Consider the following 22313-nt stretch of genomic DNA (forward strand, 5'->3'; position numbering starts at 1 on the left):
TGCTCCACTAGATTTCTTTTTTTTTAGGGAAAATCTCAGTTTTTTTTTAAACAAACCAGATAAGCTTCAACAAAGCTGACCTCATTTCCAATTCTCAACTCAAGAAGCGTCCAAAGGGGGTGTGTCCTCTTCTCTTCTCAAATCTCTTTTGGTTTTGAAGAGATCTTGGAATTAAAACCAGACCAGCCCAATTAAGGCCGACTTATTTCCAAAAACAAATCAAGGAGCAGCCCCCTTAGGGCGTGCTCTCCCTTGATCTCCCTTGAGAGAATGTTCTTGAATTAGTTCAATCGTAAATCAAAGAAAATGAAGTTGGATGGTTTTTCAAAGAAAAAAATAAGAAAAAAGTTTGAAGTTAAATCAAAGCCAGCATTAAGTCAAAGCCAGCTCAACTAGAGCTACTTGTTTTCAAAAAAGAAGAGAGACCAATCCAAGGCTCCAAATATTTGGACTGTCCAAAACGAGATTTCACAAGAAGTCTCATTATCTCCCAAAATTCCAAAAATCTGAAAATTCGGATTTTAAACTCATCTTTTTTGAGTTTGGGATATTCAAACCAAATGCTAAATCATTTACCAGATCCTAAGTGCCAAAAATGCTTTAGATCTCTCAAAGTGCTGCTTTAAGCAAGGTTAATGTTCAAAAACCAAGTGGATTTCAATAAAAAATCCATCCACATTTCAGCATAAAAACTGAAATCAACTTTTTATAGATAGACAAAGGTTTGTCAAATCTATTAAATCAACAGGATTTTTAAGATCAAGATGTTGACATAATCAAGTTGATCTCGAGTTTTAAATTCTACAAATTTCTTGATTTGTAAAACACCAAGCCCAAGGACCATGCTCTAGGATGCATTTTGATTCAAAATGTCAAGAATGGACGTAGGAGCTGTCCAACATTCCAAAACCATCCAACACTGTGTCTTCGTGAATGAAAAGTTGAATAAATTGAACATGGAGAGGTGAAAGAGCGAAATATGAATGAAACATATAGTTTGGTTTCATCAAACGTACAGTCACTCACTGGATCAAAAGTCTGAATAAGGTTAACAAGCACATAAAAACACTAGCTGCTAAGATTTAAGTGATCCAACTTATAGTGCTACTGTGACCAAGTCATATTGCATCGAAGACTCGGTCATTTTCTTGTATCAAAACGACAAACACTCAATCCTATCTTACAATGGTTTTCAAAAGGAAGATTTCATCTCCAATTTCTCCAAATTTCAAAGTCTTTCAAATAGACTACCAAACTTGATGATTCCCTCTCGTTTTAAAACTAAATATTTTTTTGGCCTGAAGATTCAAAATTCACAATTTCAATCAAAACCCAATGTTCAACCCCAATCACATTTCCAAAACCTAGTCCTAGGGTTAAACTAATCCCAATTCAAATCAATTTCCCAAACCAATCTTCAAAATTTACCAGAATTCAAAAGAACTTACGATCAAATTCAAATTTTCAAACTAATTCATGTTTTCTATGAAATTCCAGATCGCCAATCGAGTTTAAAATGAACTTCAAAAATCCAAATCTAATTCTTGCACAACTATATCGGAGGAACCTTCAATTAATGAGTTGTTTGATTAAGAAATCTTAGACCTTGGTATGATTACCTGTTAAAGGTGGCATGAATGATCGGGCCTCATACCAATGGGCGGGCCCCTTTTTTTTTCCCAAACGAAAAGCAATTTCAAATTTTTGCTGGTTTGCATGGCCTTCCCCTTTCTAATGCGCAGGAGGGGTGCAAACAATCCTCATGGTAGAACAGGATTGCAAATTCAATCCACTCAATCAATTTCAATGTTATAACAACATGCACCAGCATCAAATATATATCATGTGTCCACCAAGTTAATCAAAACTAATGGCCACCCAAAATCCAGAGCCATTGGAACGGATCAGTGCATACGTATGTAGACTATATATAACACTGCAAATGAAATTTGAGAAGGTCCAGCCAAAAGTAAAGGATGATAATTAAAACAGAGAAGCAGAGCATACAAGAGAGTACCGTCCGGAATTTGGGGTCGTCAACATGGGAAATCCACACAGATTTGGGAGATAGGACAGAGGACTCGAACATTGCTGGTAGCTGAAGGGCAAGTACCATTGGCTACGGCCTTTACTGTTGCTAATAAGAATATTTGCCTAATAAGAACATTTAGTACATTAGCCAGCCTAATGAGAAGATTTAGTGCCTTGGCCGGCCTTTATTAACAGGTGGCCGAAATTTTCGAAATTCAAATGCAAGTATATATATATATATATATATAATGGCTTTTTAAATTCTAATAAAATTTACCATGAAATGGAAATTATTCCCCATCTGATGACTGGCATTGTTTTGGGTGAGGAATCAAACAATGATGACAAACTAGGCCGATGGCCTGAGTCAACTTCTCTCTCTCACGACAATGTGGGCAAAGAAAATGGCATGCTGAAGGAAATAAAACGGCACACTTTCTCGACCCATATAATGGCATGCTGAATGAATAAAATGGTGCACTCAGGTAAGGAACAATGGCCACATATATAAACTGCAACGACTCATGCCCTAAGCCGAGCCTCATAGAATGAACTGAACTGTTATTGTGCGAGGGCGTCCAGTTTAAAGCAGAATAGGAAATTTGGTCTTTCACCTGCGCTTTTACCTATTTGGCCAACCGTTTATATGAAAATTGAAGAGCTGCTGAAGATCGCAGCAAACATTTAGAATTTGAGTTGCTAAGAAATTGATGCTTGCATTTAAGACTGAGGTTGGCGTAAATTTGTTAGTTGCATCCTTTTTTCCGATAGCATCTTGACCTTTTGTAGAAGAAAGCAGCTGTGTTACAGCCACCTTTCTCATTCACATTCTGACTTCATAACCGGTTTAACGAGGTAATCCCAGCCTTAATTTTTTGCCTGTTCGGACGTGTTTTAATTTGAACTTCATGATGTATGAGAGGAAGAAGCGAGGCTAATTTTACATAGACCAATTGGCATTAACCTAATAGTATCATTAATCAGTGTTTTTGCTTTCCAACTAATACAGACAAATGGGCTACTAATAATTAGTAATGATTTTGGTTATCCAACTAAAAACAAGAATTGGCCGGCCGTAGTGCTTGGCATTCCAGTATTAGTGAGTCGGTAGCATAGTTTTGGGGAAGTGGCTAATATGTGTCCCACAAGGTATGGGCCTAAGAGATGGATTAATTAGTGGCTATCTTCAATTCATTAAACATGTCGCATTGACAGGCAAGAAAGGTTGGGAGCGTACTTGGTGAAACCAGTTATGTGTGAACAAAGAACATGCCTCTGGTACTGCCACTGTTTTTCTTCCACAAAAAGTCAACTACTATTGGAAAAAACAATGCATCTAATAAATTAGCACCAGCTTCACTCTTAAATGCGTTAATTTCTAATTAGCTATGCAGAAACTCAGTGTAGCCATGCAGTGATCTATCGACAGTCTGAAAGCAGCAGCAGCAGGTCTATTTAAGGGCCATCATACTCGGCCGTGGATATCACCAATCCTCAGCCTGGCCAGCCCCTTTGAGCTTCCTCTCCTTTCTTTCTGCTTGCCCTTTACCTGCCAGCCATGATCCACTCCTTCGTCCAGTCTCCCAAGTCAGTGACCCTTGACTCCAATTGCTGGAGGGTGTATCCTATGGCGAATTCACGGTATCATCGACCCACCTCCTGCCCCACCTCCCCCAAAACACACGCACACACACATATAGACTTCTGTTTCTCTCTCTTAAATCTTTTATCATATTCCTTTACCTTTACTGGATCTTCTCGAATTTCATTTGTAGCGTTATAGTTATACCCACATATCTTGTCTCTTCCAATTTGTTTTGGATTTTCGGTGGTTTTGATTAACTTGGTAGATATGGTCTTGTCCCATATCTTGTATGTATGTGTATATATATATATATATATATATATATATATATATATATATATATATATATATATATATATATATAGGTGCTAGTCGATAGATGTCAGATTAATAAAAAAAAAATTCTCAGCCCTTGATCTTAGATCAGCAGTTGACAGAAAAATAAGGAATAGAACGTATGAACTAATACCGATGAAAATCACCCATCACTTTTTTCTATTTTTTTTCTCAACTGCTAATACGGAGAAGATCCAAAGCTGAGATTGATATTTCTATATATATATATGTATATATATATATACAACATCTGCATCAAATTCAAAAGAAAATGTGAAGATGACATTAAAAAAAACAAGCAAACCAAAAGAGGAAGAAAATATTTTGTGCATTTTTTCACGGCTTTGCATTTTTTAGTTGTGGGATTTTTATTTAACATTTTAGTTTTAGTTTCTGATCTTTTTTAAAATTTGCACAGATTTCCAAGAAAAACACTTTGGCATATTATACTCATGAAGAACTTTGCCATTTAAAACTCATAAACTATGAGTATGAGAATGATATTATAGTATGGCGTATGTTGTGACATGCAGGTTCTTACAGAATGCACAGTTTTTGGCGAACAAATGCCCGAAGCTGCAGATTCCGGCCACATTTGGCACAACAGCACTGGACAAAGATGCCAAATACTCTGTCCTGTATTTCTTCAAATTTCAAGATCTGCAAACCCCAACGGAAACCAAACCGGCAAAGGAGGCTTCTCTCTCAGACAATTGTGAACCCCTACCAAAAGGCATGAAAGTGACGGTCTCTCTCTCACAAGAAGATGGGGAGATCATTTGCAGCGGCCAAGCGTATCTCGCCCCAGACAGCCTTGACCTGATAAAACAGGACGGAGAAGAATGGCTGGCACTTGAGGTGGGCAGGTTTCAGTTCTCTAACATTTGTGGCGATATCACTGCTACTCTGCAGAATGCCGTTGTTGGTCCATGGAAGATATCCCTCGTGTTTGCTGGGGTGGAGATCCGTGGTGTCTCCAGATCTTAAAGTTTAGTCAGCAAGTGGTCAACTCCCAACATCATCATGATTATGAACACACGCGGGGGTCGACCTACACATCTAGTCCATTGCCGCTGCTTGTCTGTCGTTCTATATATGTTGTGTCGTGTCTCGTGTTTGTCTGATACTATGGTAATGACAATAAAAAAAGTGGATGATCCACACTAATGTGTTTGTTTTGTATTTCATAGCATAAGTCTCTGTGCCGTTGTCTGCCGTTTGATTTGGATTTTGGGTCATAGACCAACTTGTCCTTGTCCCGTAGTGGTCATGCTTTGTGCTGTTTCCTCAGTAATTAATAAAGTGGATTGTTGGTCTTTGTTTTATGAAAAATAAGCATCCTTTGAATTTACTATAACACGTTAGAGGCTAATATCCTTTATCATTTTTAGATCTACTAGTAGGTTGGAAAAGCAAGAGTTGTATTGCATCATACCGAAGATGCCACCATTCCCTCTCTCCTTTAGGGTCCAAACTTGCTTTTGATGCCTGGGTGAAGGCACCACTGCTATGCTCCAGCCTGTATATTGGTGCTTCATTTTAAAGCACAGAGATATGATGTATCGAAGATTTGAAATGGTGACTAGCTGCCTGCTAGTCCTTATCCTGCCCGATGCTTCAACCCCCTTGGAGATATCTAGATCTATGAATTGCTCTTTTAATAAGTATTATGAACTCAAATATGGATACATTTTCCGTTCAACAATGTAAATCCCACAGTTTCTGTGCATCATAACACAAATTGATCGGTAGTTTTTGAAGTTTTAAAAGAATTAATAGGGAATGAGTTGACATACAAGTCTATAACAACATAATAATGACAATTAAGTGTATAAACTGCATGGAACGACCAGGGACAAGATCTTTGAGCTGTTATATTGATCGACGTATTTATCCTAAGAAAATTTTGTCTAACTAGCTGGCTGGCTTAATGCTAATCACAATCTACCTAAAAGAATGTTTAAATAAATTCTAAATGACAAAGTTAAAATTATCTGAAGAAAGCAATATTGAAGGAAAAAACCAACGTTGGCATCATTAAGCTTAAAACTTCCACAATCAACAAATGGCAAGAACTCCGGCCTGTTTGTTTTTAGTTATAAAACCAAAACCATTACAAACTATTTAATTGTCGATTCGTCTATATAATTTGGAAAACAAAAATAAAAGCATTGATTAATGATATTATACTAGTTGGTTAATATTTCCGATTAGTTTATATTAATTGGAAAACAAAAAACATTGACTAATGATACAGGAACCCCATAAAATGAAAGTAGTCATTGGCAAAATGAGTTTTTGAGTTTTCCAATCACTGAAAAAGCTGTACATTCCTTATCGAATTGTTGGGGGAGATGAGGAAGTACCACACTATAACATAAACACGTTATTTGAATAGACAATAATAATAAAAAAATTTGACATGAATGTTGTGAAATGCATTAGGGTCCATTGATCCAACGTCTGCTACATCGGCGATGGCTGCAGGCCCACCGCACTTTAGTTTCTAGTTTTATGACAAAAGTTTGAGATGAAATTAGTTTGGTGATATTGTGCCCTAAAGGCTCTAAACGGTTACGAATGGTGCCAATAACTTCAAATCTCCTATGATTACATTATTTTGGTTTGAGCGCCGAGCGCACAGCTTGCATCTCTTCAAATTTCCTTGGGGAATTGAAACAATCTGGAACTATTCGTCTTGCAAGCCACATTAATATCATGTCGGTATTGGACCATGTGGGTGCTGATACGATACAGGACTGATGTGGGTGTACATATGTATATTTTTATTCTTAAAATCAGCTCAAAATATTTTAACATATTTATTAAATTCAAAAGGTTGATAGGTATCGGCTTATGTATGCTGTATCATGAGCAAAGTAACGCATACATCGGTGCCAAGCGACACTTCTTCGTGCATAGTCTGAAGTTAGATTGACCAAATATTGGATCTAGTGCAAATTTATGTTATGAAGACATATGCATTATGTTGGAACTTGAATTGTGGCAAATTAAAAAATTATGTAAAACATGACCCCATGACTTCAGGCCTAACCAGGGTTCTTTTGGGACTTGAGCTTCGATTTAGGACACAAATTTAATTAGATCCACTTCACTAAAATCATCTTAATATCATTTTCTTTTCATACATCATGAAACATCTCTATGTCAATCAAGCAATCATCCTTTGAGATTTACATTTGAGTTCACTATAAAAAAGCATGCCTTTACTGGTGAAGAAAAACGTCAGTAAAATAGCAAAAGCATTAATAATTTTCATGGTAGCACCAATAGTTTCTCTATTGTAGAGTTGCTAAACTTAGCATCAGAATTTTTGCCAAAGAATTGAGGAATAGCAGTTTGAATTAGAGCTATAAAGCTCAAACTTGTATTCATCGGTGTACCATTGAATTGAATGATTAATTTTTGTGTGTGTGAGGTTGCCTGGTGAAAGAAGGTGAATGAAAGAAGGTGCCTCTAATGCTGCCCATAACCCACCACCGGCCGCTCATGGGCACCATTCTTCCACAAAAAGTCAAGATGCTATTGGAAAGAAGGATACAACTAATAAATTAACGCCAGCTTCAGTCATTAACTGCGTAAATTTCTTAGCCACGTATAAGCTCAACGTACCCATGCAGTGATGGATCTTCATTAATGTTCAAGACTACAGTCTGCCAAATAGGTGAAGCAGCAGGTCTATTTAAAGGTCATCATACTCAGCTGTGGCTCATCAATCTTCAGCCCGACCGCTTTGCTTCATCTCCTTTCTTCTTGCGCCCCTTTAGCTGCCAGGGCCGTTTTCCAGTCCTTCGTCCTATCTTTTAAGTCTATTTGCGTTTGCTGGGCAGACAACTCTAACTACTGGAAGGTGTCTCCTATGCAGAACTCACGGTCTCTTTTTCTCTCGTTTCAAGGGGTGTAGCATAGCTAGTTAAATAGGATGTATCGAACTGAAAGGTGTCTCTTGTTCGATTCCCATGAAAACTGGATTTTACTATAGCTCTCTCATGTCTCTTATTTGAGACCCATGGGGCAATATTTGTCTCCATTGTAAAAAAAACATCAAAGTCGACACATATGAAATGGACCACTAACTGTGACACATATATGGTCTCATTTCAACCTAAAATGGAACCAAAATTCTATTAATATCATGATTGATGTTAATGGTATGTGGGTTTAGCATAAATGATTACCAAATCTTCTAAACCCAAAGGGCCAAAAGATACATGCTTATCCATGATAATTTCGTCTCGTTGACAATATGTATCACCCACGTTGTGGCAGAGCTCTTGGAGGTCTGCTGGCTGCAGATCCGAGACACATTTGATACAGCAGCAATCGACAAAGATACCACATGGTCACCCGTGTGTCCTCTAAAACACAATGATTCAGCAACAGGTCTGCACACACCTGCGGAGGTTTCTGTCTCACAGCAAGATGGGACGACCATATGCAGCCGGAAGATGCAACTAAACCCCGGCAGCGCCGACCTGATACAACAGGAAGGCGAGGAATGGCTGGCGCTTGAGGTGGGGAGGTTTCAGCCGGCCGGCGTTAGTCGCGAGATCACTTTTAATCTGCTGGACGGCACCACTCACTGCAAGACTGGACTCGTGTTTGCTGGGGTGGAGATTCGTGCTGTCTCCACTTAATTATTCAATGGACTTATAACAAGTGGTTAACTTGTCTACTGCTTTGTGCCGTGTCAGTGTTTGTGTGATGGTAACAAATTAAGTGGATGTGTAGGTCCGCATTGTCTTAGCTGTGTATATCATAGCGTAAGTCCGGTGGTGGTTGTCTACCCGTTGGATTTGGTCCTAGTCCAATTGTCCTTGTCTAGCTCATGTCTTGTGTTGTTTCCGGAGTAATTAGTAGAGTGGATTGTCGGTCTATGTTTGCATCTCATAATGCATGGTTTAGGCTTTTCGGAAACTTACTGAATTTGGTACGCGAGCTCTTGCTTCGATCTAAAATAAATATTTCAAATAAAATATTTTTTATTTCTAGATAGATCACTGCCAACGTTAATTATTTTCACATTTCAAACAGAGCTCATGTGACTAACAACTTATTTTGATCAAGATGAAGGAGACCCATTTACAAGTTTCCATGTAATTAGCGAATTAAAAGGAAATGTTAGATAAGGATTTGTAAGATGAGAAGATTGGACCATAGTTACATTATGATGAAACCTTACTTGCATGTATAGGTGAGAAGGTTTTTCCTTGTTTACCTGACTCCAAGATTTGTCGATATAGGCATCGCATATTCTCTTCAAAATTTATCAAAACTTATGGCTGTCTACTGCCCATATATATAATTTGTCACAGTTTCGAATTCACCATCCACATGAATGATATTTCATGAAATTCCAAAGGCATTTTGGTCAATGTATTAGCAGACGGAGATCCGATATCCTTGTCAAACACCCTTCATCATCATGAGGTAACGCAAAGGCTTCGAAGTGTTAAGAGTTGTAACCGTTGTAACTAAAATTATAAATTATATAAAACAATAGGAAATTGACAAGGTAACCTAAAATAAAAATATATAATTGATTAATAGTAATAAAAAGGCTTCTAAGTTTTGGTCACTTTCTTTAAACCGGCATGCCATTTCGCAGGGCCATAAATATGTGATGTTAAACTTGAATGAATTCAGACGAAGAATTACAAATGTTTGTGCAAGAATTAGAAAGGATGCTGATACAAGCATAACATAAACAAGCTTCTAGCAAAAGATATTATGGAAAGCAAAAAGAAAAGTACCAAACATTATCAAAAGGAAAAATAGATGATAAAATTAAAGAATATATCCTAATATATGCAGTTGATGGATTTTACAACAGCTCGTGCCAATGCTTCTTGTTCTGTCTTTGCTAACAATATAGAAACTGACATGATTCTAACAAAAGCCAAGTCACTAAGATCAGTTGTATGGAATGAGTTTAGCAGGACAATAAATAAATCAAGTATTATGCGTGTTGTTTATCAACACTGTAAAGTATCTAAGGATTACAATAGTAAGATGGACACCACATGTTTAAAGAATCATTTAAAGGCATGTTTTAAAATGCCTAACTTAGAATTAGGCCAACAACGTCTTGTTCTTTGTGGAAAGACTAATGATGGAAAATGTACTTTCAAGTTTGATTTAGATAAAAGCCGACTTGATTTAGCCAATATGATTATTCTTCATGAATATCCATTTTGTGAAGTTAGTCATTCAAGCTTTGAGAAGTTTATTAAAAGATTACAACCACAGTTTAAGTTGTTGTCACGTAACACTATCAGATCAGATTGCATACACGTTTATGAAGATAAAATGACAAAATTATGTAATATTTTGGAGAAGACTAATGAGAGGATTAATCTCACATCTGACATGTGGACTTCGTCTTGTCTGAAACATGGTTATTTATGTTTGACTGCACATTATATTAATAATAGTTGGGAAACAACAAAGAAAGTTCTCAACTTTGTTATGGTTGAAACACCTCATGTAGGAGAAAACTTGCATCAATCATCAAAGATTGTTTACTAAAATGGAACATTGATCGCAAGTTATTTTCAATTACATTAGATAATTGTTCAAGAAATGATATCATGGTAACAAAATTGATAGAGTGGCTTTATGAAAAGGATGCACTTGTTTACAATGAAAATTTTTTTCAAGTTAGATGTGCTGCTCATATTTTTAATTTGGTTGTGTAAGATGATATCAAAGAAATAAGTGATGTGATTGACAAGATCAGAGAAAGCATAAAATATATCAAGGCATCTCTAGCTCGAGGTGAAATTTTTGATCAAGCATGCGTCATGTCGAAGTTACTTGTGAAAAATAAATTATGACAAGATTTTCCAACTACATAGAACTCAACATTTCTTATGCTTGATGTAGCTTTACAATATAAAGAAGCTTTTGGTCATTTTCAATAACTTGATCGTCACCTTCATTTGACTTGGACTAAGTACGAGCAGAAGAAGGCTACTATTATTCATAACAGTTTAAAAATACTTTATGATGCTACTAATGCCATCTTTGCAGTCAAATATCCAACTTCTTATATCTTCTTTTAAGAGTTTTGTGAGATAAAGATGACAATAAAAAAAATGTGTTCAAGTTGTGATATTTGCCATTCAAATATGGAAATGAGGATGAAAACAAAGTTTGATAAGTATTAGGATAAATGCAATTTAATTTTAAGAGTTGCAGTGGTTTTTTATCATCATTATAAGATGAAAATAATTGAGTTTTATTATAGTCAATTTTATAAAGACGAAACATATGAATATGTCTCCAAAATTAAGAACTACTTCTGGATCTTTATGGTGAATATAAACCTACTTATACATTGAAGACACTCTTTACTAGTACTGGTTATATTGTTAATGTTAATAAGGATAGTGATGCATCTATCTTTACTTCTTTAATTAAATTTTCTTCTAATAAGAAGCCTAGGACAAGTGCACTAGATGACTTTCTTGAAGAATCATCACAAAGCCAACACACAAAATCAGATTTTGTGTTGTATTTGGAAGAGCCTATTTATCCAAAAAACAATCCAATTGACATTTCGACATGGTGGAAGCTCAGTGCACCAAAATACCTTGTCTTATCTAAAAATGATATGTGATATTTAGTCAATATTTAGCACAAATGGATGTATTCTTGATTTATACAAAAGTAGATTAGGTACAAAGACCGTGGAGGCTTTGATTTGTGCACAAGATTGGTTGCGAGATCAAGCTGAAGGTAATTTACTTATAATTAATGCTTTTTAAACGTATTTTTATATTGTTTATTCTATTCTTTTGTTAGATGACTTCAATTTGCCTACACCTTTGCCTGAAGAGGAAGCACCATTTGCATTTGCATACATTAAAACTGAATTATAAATTAGAGGTATATATTATTTTGTATTTATCTGTTTTATTTACATCAATTAAAACCTACAATTATTTATATCTAAGATGTTTATTTAATTAAAATTTTCATTTGCATAATGCAAGTTAATTTGATAGCATTATCCTCAAGACCTTAATATAGTGTCAACATCATTGAAGTATATATCCAAATAGAAAGATTATATCCATTGTGGGAAAAGGAGGCATTGAAAGAAAAATTTTGCAAACTTGTACGATATGGTGAAATGTTTTTTTATTGAAGTTGTCAAGGATGACTCGTCTAGTCTCTTGTTGCATCAACGAACAACTGCCAAGTATAATTTTTGGAAATTTTACATGCTCTAGAAAATGAAGTTTGATGATGTAGTGTATATATATACACACACACACACACACTTTCTCTCTCTCTCTCTCTCTCTCTCTCTCTCTCAATAAGCTTGACAATTATCACCAGTCAAGTTTGAGCTAGTGTGATGTTAAGATTGGGTGTCATAGTTCATTTGGTATTTACTATATATTTTTCATACATAAATCAGATTTGGATAAGATTTACATATGGCTTAAAGTCATAAATCAGATTCAGATGAATTCAAATATAACTTAAAAGTCGGATTCAGGTCAGGTTCAGATCGAATTCATATATAACTTAAAAGTTGGATTTGGATCGGATTCGGATAAAACTTAAAATTCGGATTTGGATCAGATTCAAATATAACTTAAAAATCGGACTTGGATTGGATTCGGATGTAGATTTTAAAGTCGGATTTGGATATGGTATAATTTTTTTTCCATCTGAATTTGAATCCAAGTCCAAATCTGAATTTATGAATTCAAAACATCAGATATAATGAAATGTATATTTGATCTGAATCCGATCCATTGACATCCCTAGTTGCACTAGGCAATATTTGAGGCCAAAAGTTTCTTGTTAATTATTGGCAGTAAAAAGCTATAAGGTTTGATTACATATAAAAGATTCTTCGATAATGGTCCCACCTAATATCGACTATTTTCCATCATTTATTTTTTATTCCTTGACATCCATCATTGACTAGCTTGAACTAAATTCGATATCATAATTGGGCATAGTGGTGAGACAAAAGATTTTTCATGGTGGTTGAAGGAAAAAAAAAACGTAGTTTGTTAATTAGGTGGTCAGTTTTAATGCAAAATATAGTTTGTTTCAATTTAAGTACAATTTTAAACACTTTGAAAACTAAAAATGAAAGTTTTATAAAAGCATTTTATTTACAAATAAAGAAGGATGCATCAATGTTATTATCTCTATACAGAAAAATCGTAGAATCAGCTAAAGAAAAGAAACCTGCTTACCTATACAGGCAAAATTTCATTGTAATTTATGAGTGGTCCAACCATTGATCTTACAAATCATTATTTAAAATTTCCCTTATATTTGCTAAATACATGGAAACCATGTAAATGATTTTCTTCCTTCCTAGTCAAAATAAGTTGTTATTCTAATGAGAATTGTTTGAAATGTGAAACAAGTAAGTAACGTTGATTGTCGTTGATGGAAAAATAAATGTGTTATTTTAATTTAGCTGACAGCCTTTCTACAAATCCATTAATGGAATATTTATTGTAGATCAAAGTAAAGAACTTAACTAATCAAGGTAAGCTTCTGCAAAGCCACAATTAAGCAATATTATGCCATGCAAACAAAGCCAACAATCCACTCTATTGATTACTCAAGAAACAGTACAATACATGACCACTACTAGACAAGGACAATTGGTTAGGACCCAAAATCCAAATCTAATGGTAGACAACCACCAACTTATGCTATGAAATACAAATTGAACACTATGTGGATCTACAAATGCATCCAATTTTTTTATTACCACACTATCAGACAAACACGACACAACATATATAGAATGGTGGATAACCAGCTGCAATGGACTACATCTATAGGTTGACCCGAAATTAAGTTGCATTCTTCATCATGCTTATTTTGGGAACTGATCACTTGCTAGTCCAATGATAAAACTTAAGATCAATTAAGTGGAGACATCATGAATCTCCACCCCAGCAAACACGAGGCTTATCTCAAACACGTAGAATACCATCCATGGACTGCCAGCACCATGCAGATTAGTGGTCATCTCACGACTAACACCAGAAGGCTGAAACCTGCCCACCTCAAGTGACAGCCATTATTCTTCTTGTTTTATCAGGTCAGGCTGCCAGGATTTAAATGCACCTTTTGACTATAGATGATATTGTAGGGAATACTTGAGCCCCCAATATTACTTAAGCTCAAACTCCAATAATTTATTCATAGAAAATCTTGCAAAGTCTCGATGTCCAAAATAATTCCCAATAATAAACTTGACCAAGTGTACTTAATAAAACTTAACAACCAAACCAATGAAGTTCACAAAATGAACTTAACCGAGCAACAACCTAAAATATGCACCAACCACACTTCAAATAATTCTATTGTTTGTCAAAACGAAACATACAAAAGTGAAGTACAAAAAATCAACTCAACAAGCTCACATAGTAAGCTAACATCCAAGTACCCAACATCCTTGCACTTAAGCACACACTTGAAACTCTATTCGCATCCCCAAAATTTTTTGTTTTTGAAGTGCTCCAGACAAATGAGATTTGTTTTGAAAATAAGAGAGAAAGGGACTCGCCCGTCGGTACGAGGATCGACCGTTCCCAGCGCCTTTACCGGGGGTAATCAATCCAAAGGTTATGTCTATTATTGATGCATTTCATTTTGACTTAAACATCTTTTTTATTTTATATGTGGTGTAGAAAAATATTGAAAGTTTGATGTTTCAAACTTTTGAAAAGGTTCTTGATAAATTACTTGAGAATGTGAAATATTTTGAGAAAAACTAGAATTGAGAAATCTTTGTAAATATCATTTGAAAAGCTTGGGAAATCATTTTGAAGTCACTTTAGTGCTCTCTTAAGACTTAAGTAGGTTTGACATTTTGCTCTAGTTCAGTTACTACCTACTTAGAGTTCCATCTCATCTTGCTTAAATTCTTTTGGAGAGGTGCTTGTAGTCATAAGTGATATTAAATGAGTGTGAATGCATGAATGCATTGATCCTATATAATTGGAAAGGAAAATCATTCATTCATGTCATAACATTCATCTAGAAACATTCCTACCACAACATACATCTAAGATTTTTTTTTTTGATAACTATCATAAATAAGAAGAAAAAGTTTTTGAAAATGGGTTGGAGTTGTAAACCATCAAACATGAATCCAATATTGAGTCATTACTTGATTTTTGGTATTAGTGAAGTTGGTAAACAAAGATCATGAGAAGAAAATGTTAAAAGGAATGGAGAAGTTGAAATACTCTCTTCAAAAGAAAGAGAGAGAGAAAGAGATAGAGAAAGATGTACATATACGTGTATATACCATCACATATGTACATATATGAAAGTTTGTGAAAATGATATTAATTTGAATAAAAAGAGAGATTTTAGAGGAAAAGATAAATATGCATACATTCATATATATATACATATGTTTATGTATAAGAAAATTTGTAAGGGAAGATATTTATCTTGAAAAGAGAAATAAAAGATTCTAGAAAGAGAAAATAGAACACATGTATATATGTATTCATGTGTATATGAAAATTTGTAAAATAGAATGTGGAAACATAAAGAGAGAAGGATAAAGGGAATCATCATGTGCACATATACATATATAACATGTATATGCATATGTGTCTTCATGAGATTCGAAATCAAGAAATGGCTTAAAATAATCGACTTCAAGTTTGATATAGGCCGGAAGAGAGCTTTGACTCATGTAAGAGTCTAAGCTAAGTCTCCCAGGCAGCATATAAGAGGGTATTTGCTTTCAAAAATCTTTTGTAAAATATGATTTATATATAAACATAAAATGTTATTATTAGGTTTGTTAGAAGGGATATGTTTCTTCCACCGTTGGGTATGGAAGAAAATCAAGCAACATAACGAGCCACTTGTTAGGGTTCCTAATTGGATGATTAAGAAGAAAACTAAACATAATGACATGAAGATGCATTTTTAATATGTACAAATTTGTGAGAGTTCTCCCCGGGTTGGACAAGTCCAACCTTATAAATTGACATAGAATAAAGAGAAAATCTCGAACCATACTCTCATTCTCACCGTGCATTCACATATAAATGAAAAATCAAACACCTATGCATGGATAATATCAAAGCAATATTTAAGAAAAGAGAGAGAGCATGATTCAATCATAAAATGAAATATCATATCATCTTCTCATGCTTGTGGTGCACTCGAGCATAGCCTCTTGACTCTAAAATAGAGATTTGAGAGCTATCTCATATAGCCATGGGGAGATGAAGAGGAGAGAAAATAAAGGAACCAAAACAAGGCTACATTCAAGAAAAGATAGAACATGATGCAATCATAAAATTAAATATCATCTCCTCTTCTCATGCTCCCGGTGCACTCGAGCATAGTTTCTTGACTTTAAAATAGAGATTGAGAGCTATCTCATATGGCCATGGGGAGATGAAGAGGAGAGAAAAAACAAAGGAAAGAATGGAGATGAATGTTGATTACATACCTCTAATGAGAATGGTTTGAGGAAAAAATTATCACCCTTGCTTAGACTCACCTTGAATAGAGCTCCAAGGTAATGAAGAAGATGCCTCCAAGAGATCTTCATCCTCCCTTGAAGAGTTATAGCTTGATCCAAGTTGGAGAAGAAGAAGATGAATGAGAAGGAAATGGAGGAGAATCCAAGTCCTCTAGTGAGAATGCACTAGGGCTTCTCCAAGGGCTAGCTTCTTGCCCAAGAGGGGGATAATGGAGTTTTTTATGGAGAGTTTTGGAGCCAAAACTCAAAAATCAATTTTTATTTGAATTTCACAATATTTTCATGTGAATTTCAAATAATTTTGCATTATTTTCATTTTTTTTAAAATAAATAGGTTTGAAATGAGTATAATTGGCCATTAGGCTTGTAAATCCATTTTTGAGGTTTAGGCAGGGCTAATGGCCACTTAAAACGCTCAAAATCACCCTCTAACAGTCGATTTTGAAAAAAAATGAGGTTTGCACTCGACAGCGCATGCCAATATGCCCTTGAGGGCTTGCACCTGCGCGTGGCACGCACAGTCGTACATTGCGAGGACACGATCGCGTGACGCAATGCACGTGTGATCACGCAAAAACTCATTTTTTTTATTTTAAATTTGGTAAAATGATATGAAAATAAAAAATAAGATAAAATGAGCATAAAACTCCTTTTCGTTTTTGTGTAATTTATTTAAAAAGTGTATAAGATTGGTTTTTGTTTCAAATGGGTGGTCAACTCAGTTTCGAGTGACTCCGGACTCATTTGAAATTTGGACTGGGTTCGATTGCTCGCCGACGCATTCTAGTGCGTGACTAAGATTTAAAAACATGTTTTGGCATGAGAGTGAGACCTTAAAACAAAGTGAAGGTTTGTGCACACGCGACACTCAAATTTTGTTATTTCGAATTTCAGGTTTGAAATGCTTGATTTGGATCTGAACTTGGGCTTTGTGTTCTAGTAAAAGAGCGTAGCATTTTGGAAAAATTTAGGGTGATTACAAACTCTCACACACCAGCTCACGAAGTAAGCACACGAACTCACTCAACTCTTACTCGAGATACTCTCACACCAGCTCATGAAGTAACCACACAAGGATCATTCACTTGATCAAGACACTCAACACTCTTACTTTATCATGTCAAGCTCACCAAGTAAGCTACTGACTTGCTCAACGACTTGAGACTCAACCCAACTCAATGCCTAACACACAATGACAGTAGGGGAGAAGAAGTCGGTGGTGGTGTGCTTCCACCGAATTCTACAATTGTTTTCCTTTCAATGTCATCTTTAATCATTCCCGTTAAGCACCGACATACCAAAAGAGGCTCATAACCTCTCAAATCCTCTCGACTCTTTCAAGAGAGTTGGTGATGACTCTTTGCAGATGCTCCCATGTTTTTGTGAGAGAGAAGCTGTCTCTTCAGGGCCTTTTGGGGAACATATTAGGGGTTTAGAATGGTCTAAGAGAGAAACCTCCTACCCCAGGGTTCCCACATCTCCTATTACTGGTTCATTGTCTGCTGGGAAGAAAACCTGATCCGCAAGGGTTTCCAGACGTGATATTGGAAGATGATAATGAAATTTGTAAAAATACTGGACGGAGTACGTCATCTTTGTCTGCCGTTCGAAAACTCTGCTTTTTGTTAGGAGCTGCATGCCACAACTTATGTGATACATATATTGTCAACAAACAAGCTGATGCATGCAAGAAATTATCACTATATATATTTGTTGCCGTTAAATACTTCATAATTTTTGTCAGTGGTGGGGTCAGAAAATTTTATCAAAGGGGTACTTGCCTTAGTGGGTTTGGTCTTTATGGAGCATTAACGTGAGTTTGCTGTGGGCACTACATCTGGCTGGACACAGATCCAACGGCTTTCTAATAAAAATTTTCAAGTATTGCTGTTGGTTGTCATGGGCAATGGCTCAACCGCCCACACGTAGCTCCACTACTGGTTTTTGCCCTTATTATTTTTTCCAGTTGATAGAAAAACAATGAGAAAAGCTGATTAGCATTTTCATCTTTTGCTCCACATTTTCTACCTCCACCAACCCGTCACTTTAATTTTTCATGACATTAGGGAATAACAAACTAGTGCCGTCCATCGTTTTGATCAGAGGCCCCATTATTATTATTATTATTATGTGCAGAGTGTGTACACGATGGTGGAAGATGGAAGGGGTTGGAGGAACTGTCCCCCCTTCACCACTGCCAAAATGGGCTTAAGCCGGTCAATATGAACCTGAAATGTGACTGCTCCTCTCTTTTCTTTTCCCAGTGTTTTGTGAGGCAAGAAAAAAGAAAGAGGGCTTTTATTTGGAGAAAAGGGCTTTTCCCAAAAGTTGACGGTTTGCATTTTGATCTTCTTATTGCTATGCTTGTGATTTTTTGGGCACCTTGCATTGTGTAACACCGTTTGTCATTGTTTCAATAATATATAGGAGATTCCTGTTTCTTTGATAAGCTCTTTATTTCATTGCTTGCTTATATATATATATATATATAGATAGAGAGAGAGAGAGAGAGAGAGAGAGAGAGAGAGTAGGAACCACAATCGTCTCATATTGCTTCAGGCTTCATGCATGAATTAAAGCTGCATGACATAGTTGAAGCCACCAATGGGGCAGCTGTGGGTGGAGTGAGTTCCCACTGGTTGTAGGCCCTCCTTATATATATATAATGCAGATTTCTCTGGTTGTTCAGATGCTTCGATCTCTCATACATGCAGTCAGGTGTTGTATCGGATTACATGTGTGAGAGGCAAGAACATCCACATGGCTGGTGTGTATATATAAGTGAATTTCACATTCTTTCTTTCGTTTTCGGGAAGGAAAGATTAAGGAAATCCTATTGATTGTTGCTTATCTCTTGGGTGCCATTTTGGAGATGTGTGGAAAGTTTTATTCTCTTTTATATGTTCCAGACATAGAAGTGTTTATTTATAAGTTTTTTTGCGCCATAATTTTCATTTGTTCTGAAGTATTGGCCTAATGTGTGTGCTTACTTTCCCCAACACATGTTTTCATAGGAGATTGCAATTTTGGAACAATTTTTGGTTTCTCTCCTCTTCGTTCCTGGGACTGATTCTTGCAGCTTGTAACAACCAAACTGATAGTTATCTAGAGAAAACTGAAGACTAGCTTATTTTCATAAGAAATATAATTATTAAATAGGTTTTCATTGTAAAAATCATTGATAAGTTGGCACTTCTATTGTTCGTTGAGACAAACATAAGAGATTGAATACTCGGACATAGAGTAAAATGACCATAATATTCTTGACAAAAATGTTAAGCAAAAGTAAAAACATGAAAATGAAAAGGTGAAAAGAAAAGCCTTTTCACAAACATTGTAATGTCCCTCACTCAGTTTGACATGGTTCCTTGTGAGGCGTTGGACACACCTTTATGAACTGGCCAATATCTTCAAATGATATGAGACCTACAAGTGAGGCAGTATAACCACAGTAATTCTCCTATGCAATACCGACAAAAACATGTGTAAGAATCCATCAGGACCCAATCAACTAGTGGGGGAGCCATGCTGTGGTTTGTTGTGGGCAATTGCCCACACTAGCCTCAGAAAATCACTTTATTTACACACAGATTTCTTTGGTTTTCACTTTTTTCCATACCAGTGCCCATGTAAACTTCGAAATAGTAACAGTATGCCTTGACTAAAAATTTCTAACTTCACCAGTACGATCAACTACTATTTTAGTCAGCTCCTGTTATTGCATGTCCATCTGACACTGACATCCATGAATTAGAGAGCTAAGATCCTCCAAAATCTGTTTGGGAAGAAAACCTTAGTTAGAATTTATTCAATGGAGATAACCTTTGAAATAAGAAGCGCACGCATGCATCAATGATGTGCCTTGAGGGGTCGGAGATTACACTTCTTTCCATCTCCACTATTCTCCACTACAAAAAAGCTAATCGTTAATTACATTAAGAAACCCTCAGTAAATAAATGTTAATAAAATAGTAAAGTTCTACATTTGATGATGTCTTGCTTTGCTGCTTACCTAATTCAATCAAGTTTCTGCAAAACCTAAAGCATTATGAGATGGAAATTACGGAACACCAAGGATCCACTTTATTTCTCACGAAACAACACAACAAATGATCACTACACAAGCGAGACAAGTTGGCCTAGGACCCAAAATCCATGTTTGTTGGACCTGGTGATTTTGGAATCCACAACAATCTAAAATACACAAATCAAATACAATGTGGATCGACACATCCCCCCTTTATCACCATAAGACAAACACAATACGGAATAAACCGGTAGATAAACACAAATGGGCGCTATAGGACTCCCAATCCAAAGCTGTGTTCACGATGGAGCTCGTTTTGGGAACCACTTGTTCGTCTAAGCATAAGATCAAGTCGAGACAGCACGAATCTCTACTCCAGCAAACACGAGACCACTCTTCCAGTTACTGCTGCAATCCAGCAGATTAAAACTGATCTCGCGAGTAATGCCAGATGGCTGAAACGTCCCCGCCTCAATTGCAAGCCATTCTTCTCCATCCTGTTTTATGAAGTCGGAGCTGCCGGGTTTCAGATGCACTTGGCGTTTGCAGATCGTCTTCCCATCATTCAGTGAGAGAGAAACCTCCGCTCCGTTTTCTAAACCTGATGCTTTATCATTGTGCTTGAAGAAATAGAGGAGTGAGTATGTGGTATCTTTGTCGAGTATTGCCGTATCAAACGTGCCCTGGATTTGCAGCCAGCAGACTTGTAAAAGCTCTGCTTTCTGTGAGAACCTGCCACATTTTGATTGTCAACAACAAGATGATCAAAAAATCATCACTGTGGATTGCATCAAAAAATCATCACGGAATGCTGAAGTACTATACAAAAAGAAACCTATGGAGATGCTTCAACTGAGCCGTTAGAAACTTGCCTACCTGGTTCAAAACTGTCATCCATGATGCCAAGTGTACAGAAGGAAGTCTATTAGATATTTGTAGGCATGGTAAATTTAACGCAGTGATTAGATCAGACAGATAGATAGATATCCATGCTCTTAAAAATTCATGCCACTTTTCGATATTATTATATGGATGACGTAGAATTTATACGTTTTCGAATGGCATGTGCTGATAATATAATTAGAAAATAGAGGGCCGAGGAAAATGGTATTTTTAATTTAACGGTTTTCGATCAATCCCTTCAGAAAATTGCTGAAAGTCATTCGATTTTTTTTCATAAAATTATAAATATAAAAAATAAAATTTCAGTAGACCTAATTAATAACAGTTTATGACGATGTATGTAGAATTTGATGAGTTACATGACTGAATAAAATATTTGAGAAAAAACTAATAACCCGTATGTAGTTACTAATTAAATAATAACCTGAGATGAAAAACAAAAAAAAAAAAATTCCTACTTTTTACTGAAGCAAACGAAGGAATTCACCCCATGCGTATCATACTACTACCATTTTCCTGCCCGACTCAACCAATGTCAGTTGCAAATATCATCAATATGCATTCATAAATTTAATCAAAATAACAAAGCAAGACCCTGTTCAACAATTGGAAGAGACAGAAATACCCAAAAAAGGTTACAACCCTTTTTCTTTTCTTTTTTTAACTAACCTGCATGCTAAGATCTACTTTGAGACATGAGCTGCATCCAAAGATCAAACTAATGATCAGACTTCTACTGACTGTCTGTCTAACCAATTACGGTGCCTCATGCTTTAATTGGAAGAAATCAGTGGTTAAAACTGTAACGCCCCAAAAAAGAGACTGCAGTAAATAAAAGGACCCAAGAGATTTAACTGCAACTAACTGGTGTGTGCACGCAAGTTTAAATATGCATGTACATG

The 22313-nt window shown here is 36.0% G+C and overlaps 2 protein-coding genes across 2 annotated transcripts; both read left to right on the top strand.

The window, feature by feature from the left end:
• The first annotated feature begins 3511 nt into the window (after positions 1 to 3511).
• Positions 3512 to 5287, top strand: LOC116257914 (uncharacterized). Its single transcript, XM_031634938.2, has 2 exons — positions 3512 to 3672; positions 4486 to 5287. The coding sequence occupies exons 1-2, from the start codon at positions 3590 to 3592 to the stop codon at positions 4937 to 4939; spliced, it is 537 nt and encodes a 178-aa protein (XP_031490798.1). The 5' UTR covers positions 3512 to 3589; the 3' UTR covers positions 4940 to 5287.
• Positions 5288 to 8184: 2897 nt separating this feature from the next.
• Positions 8185 to 8610, top strand: LOC116257142 (uncharacterized protein PHLOEM PROTEIN 2-LIKE A4-like). Its single transcript, XM_031633753.1, has one exon. It carries the CDS (start codon positions 8185 to 8187, stop codon positions 8608 to 8610), a length of 426 nt encoding a protein of 141 aa, XP_031489613.1.
• The last annotated feature ends 13703 nt before the right edge of the window (positions 8611 to 22313 follow it).

This window comes from Nymphaea colorata, chromosome 7 (assembly GCF_008831285.2).
Source record: "Nymphaea colorata isolate Beijing-Zhang1983 chromosome 7, ASM883128v2, whole genome shotgun sequence".
In the NCBI taxonomy this organism is placed as follows: Eukaryota; Viridiplantae; Streptophyta; class Magnoliopsida; order Nymphaeales; family Nymphaeaceae; genus Nymphaea; species Nymphaea colorata.

Excerpts from the sequence above, each read along its gene's own strand:
- LOC116257914 (XM_031634938.2), top strand. The coding sequence starts at position 3,590 with ATGATCCACTCCTTCGTCCAGTCTCCCAAGTCAGTGACCCTTGACTCC. Across the intron at positions 3,673-4,485 it reads TATCCTATGGCGAATTCACG|GTTCTTACAGAATGCACAGT; the intron begins GTATCATCGACC and ends TGTGACATGCAG.
- LOC116257142 (XM_031633753.1), top strand. The coding sequence starts at position 8,185 with ATGCTTATCCATGATAATTTCGTCTCGTTGACAATATGTATCACCCAC.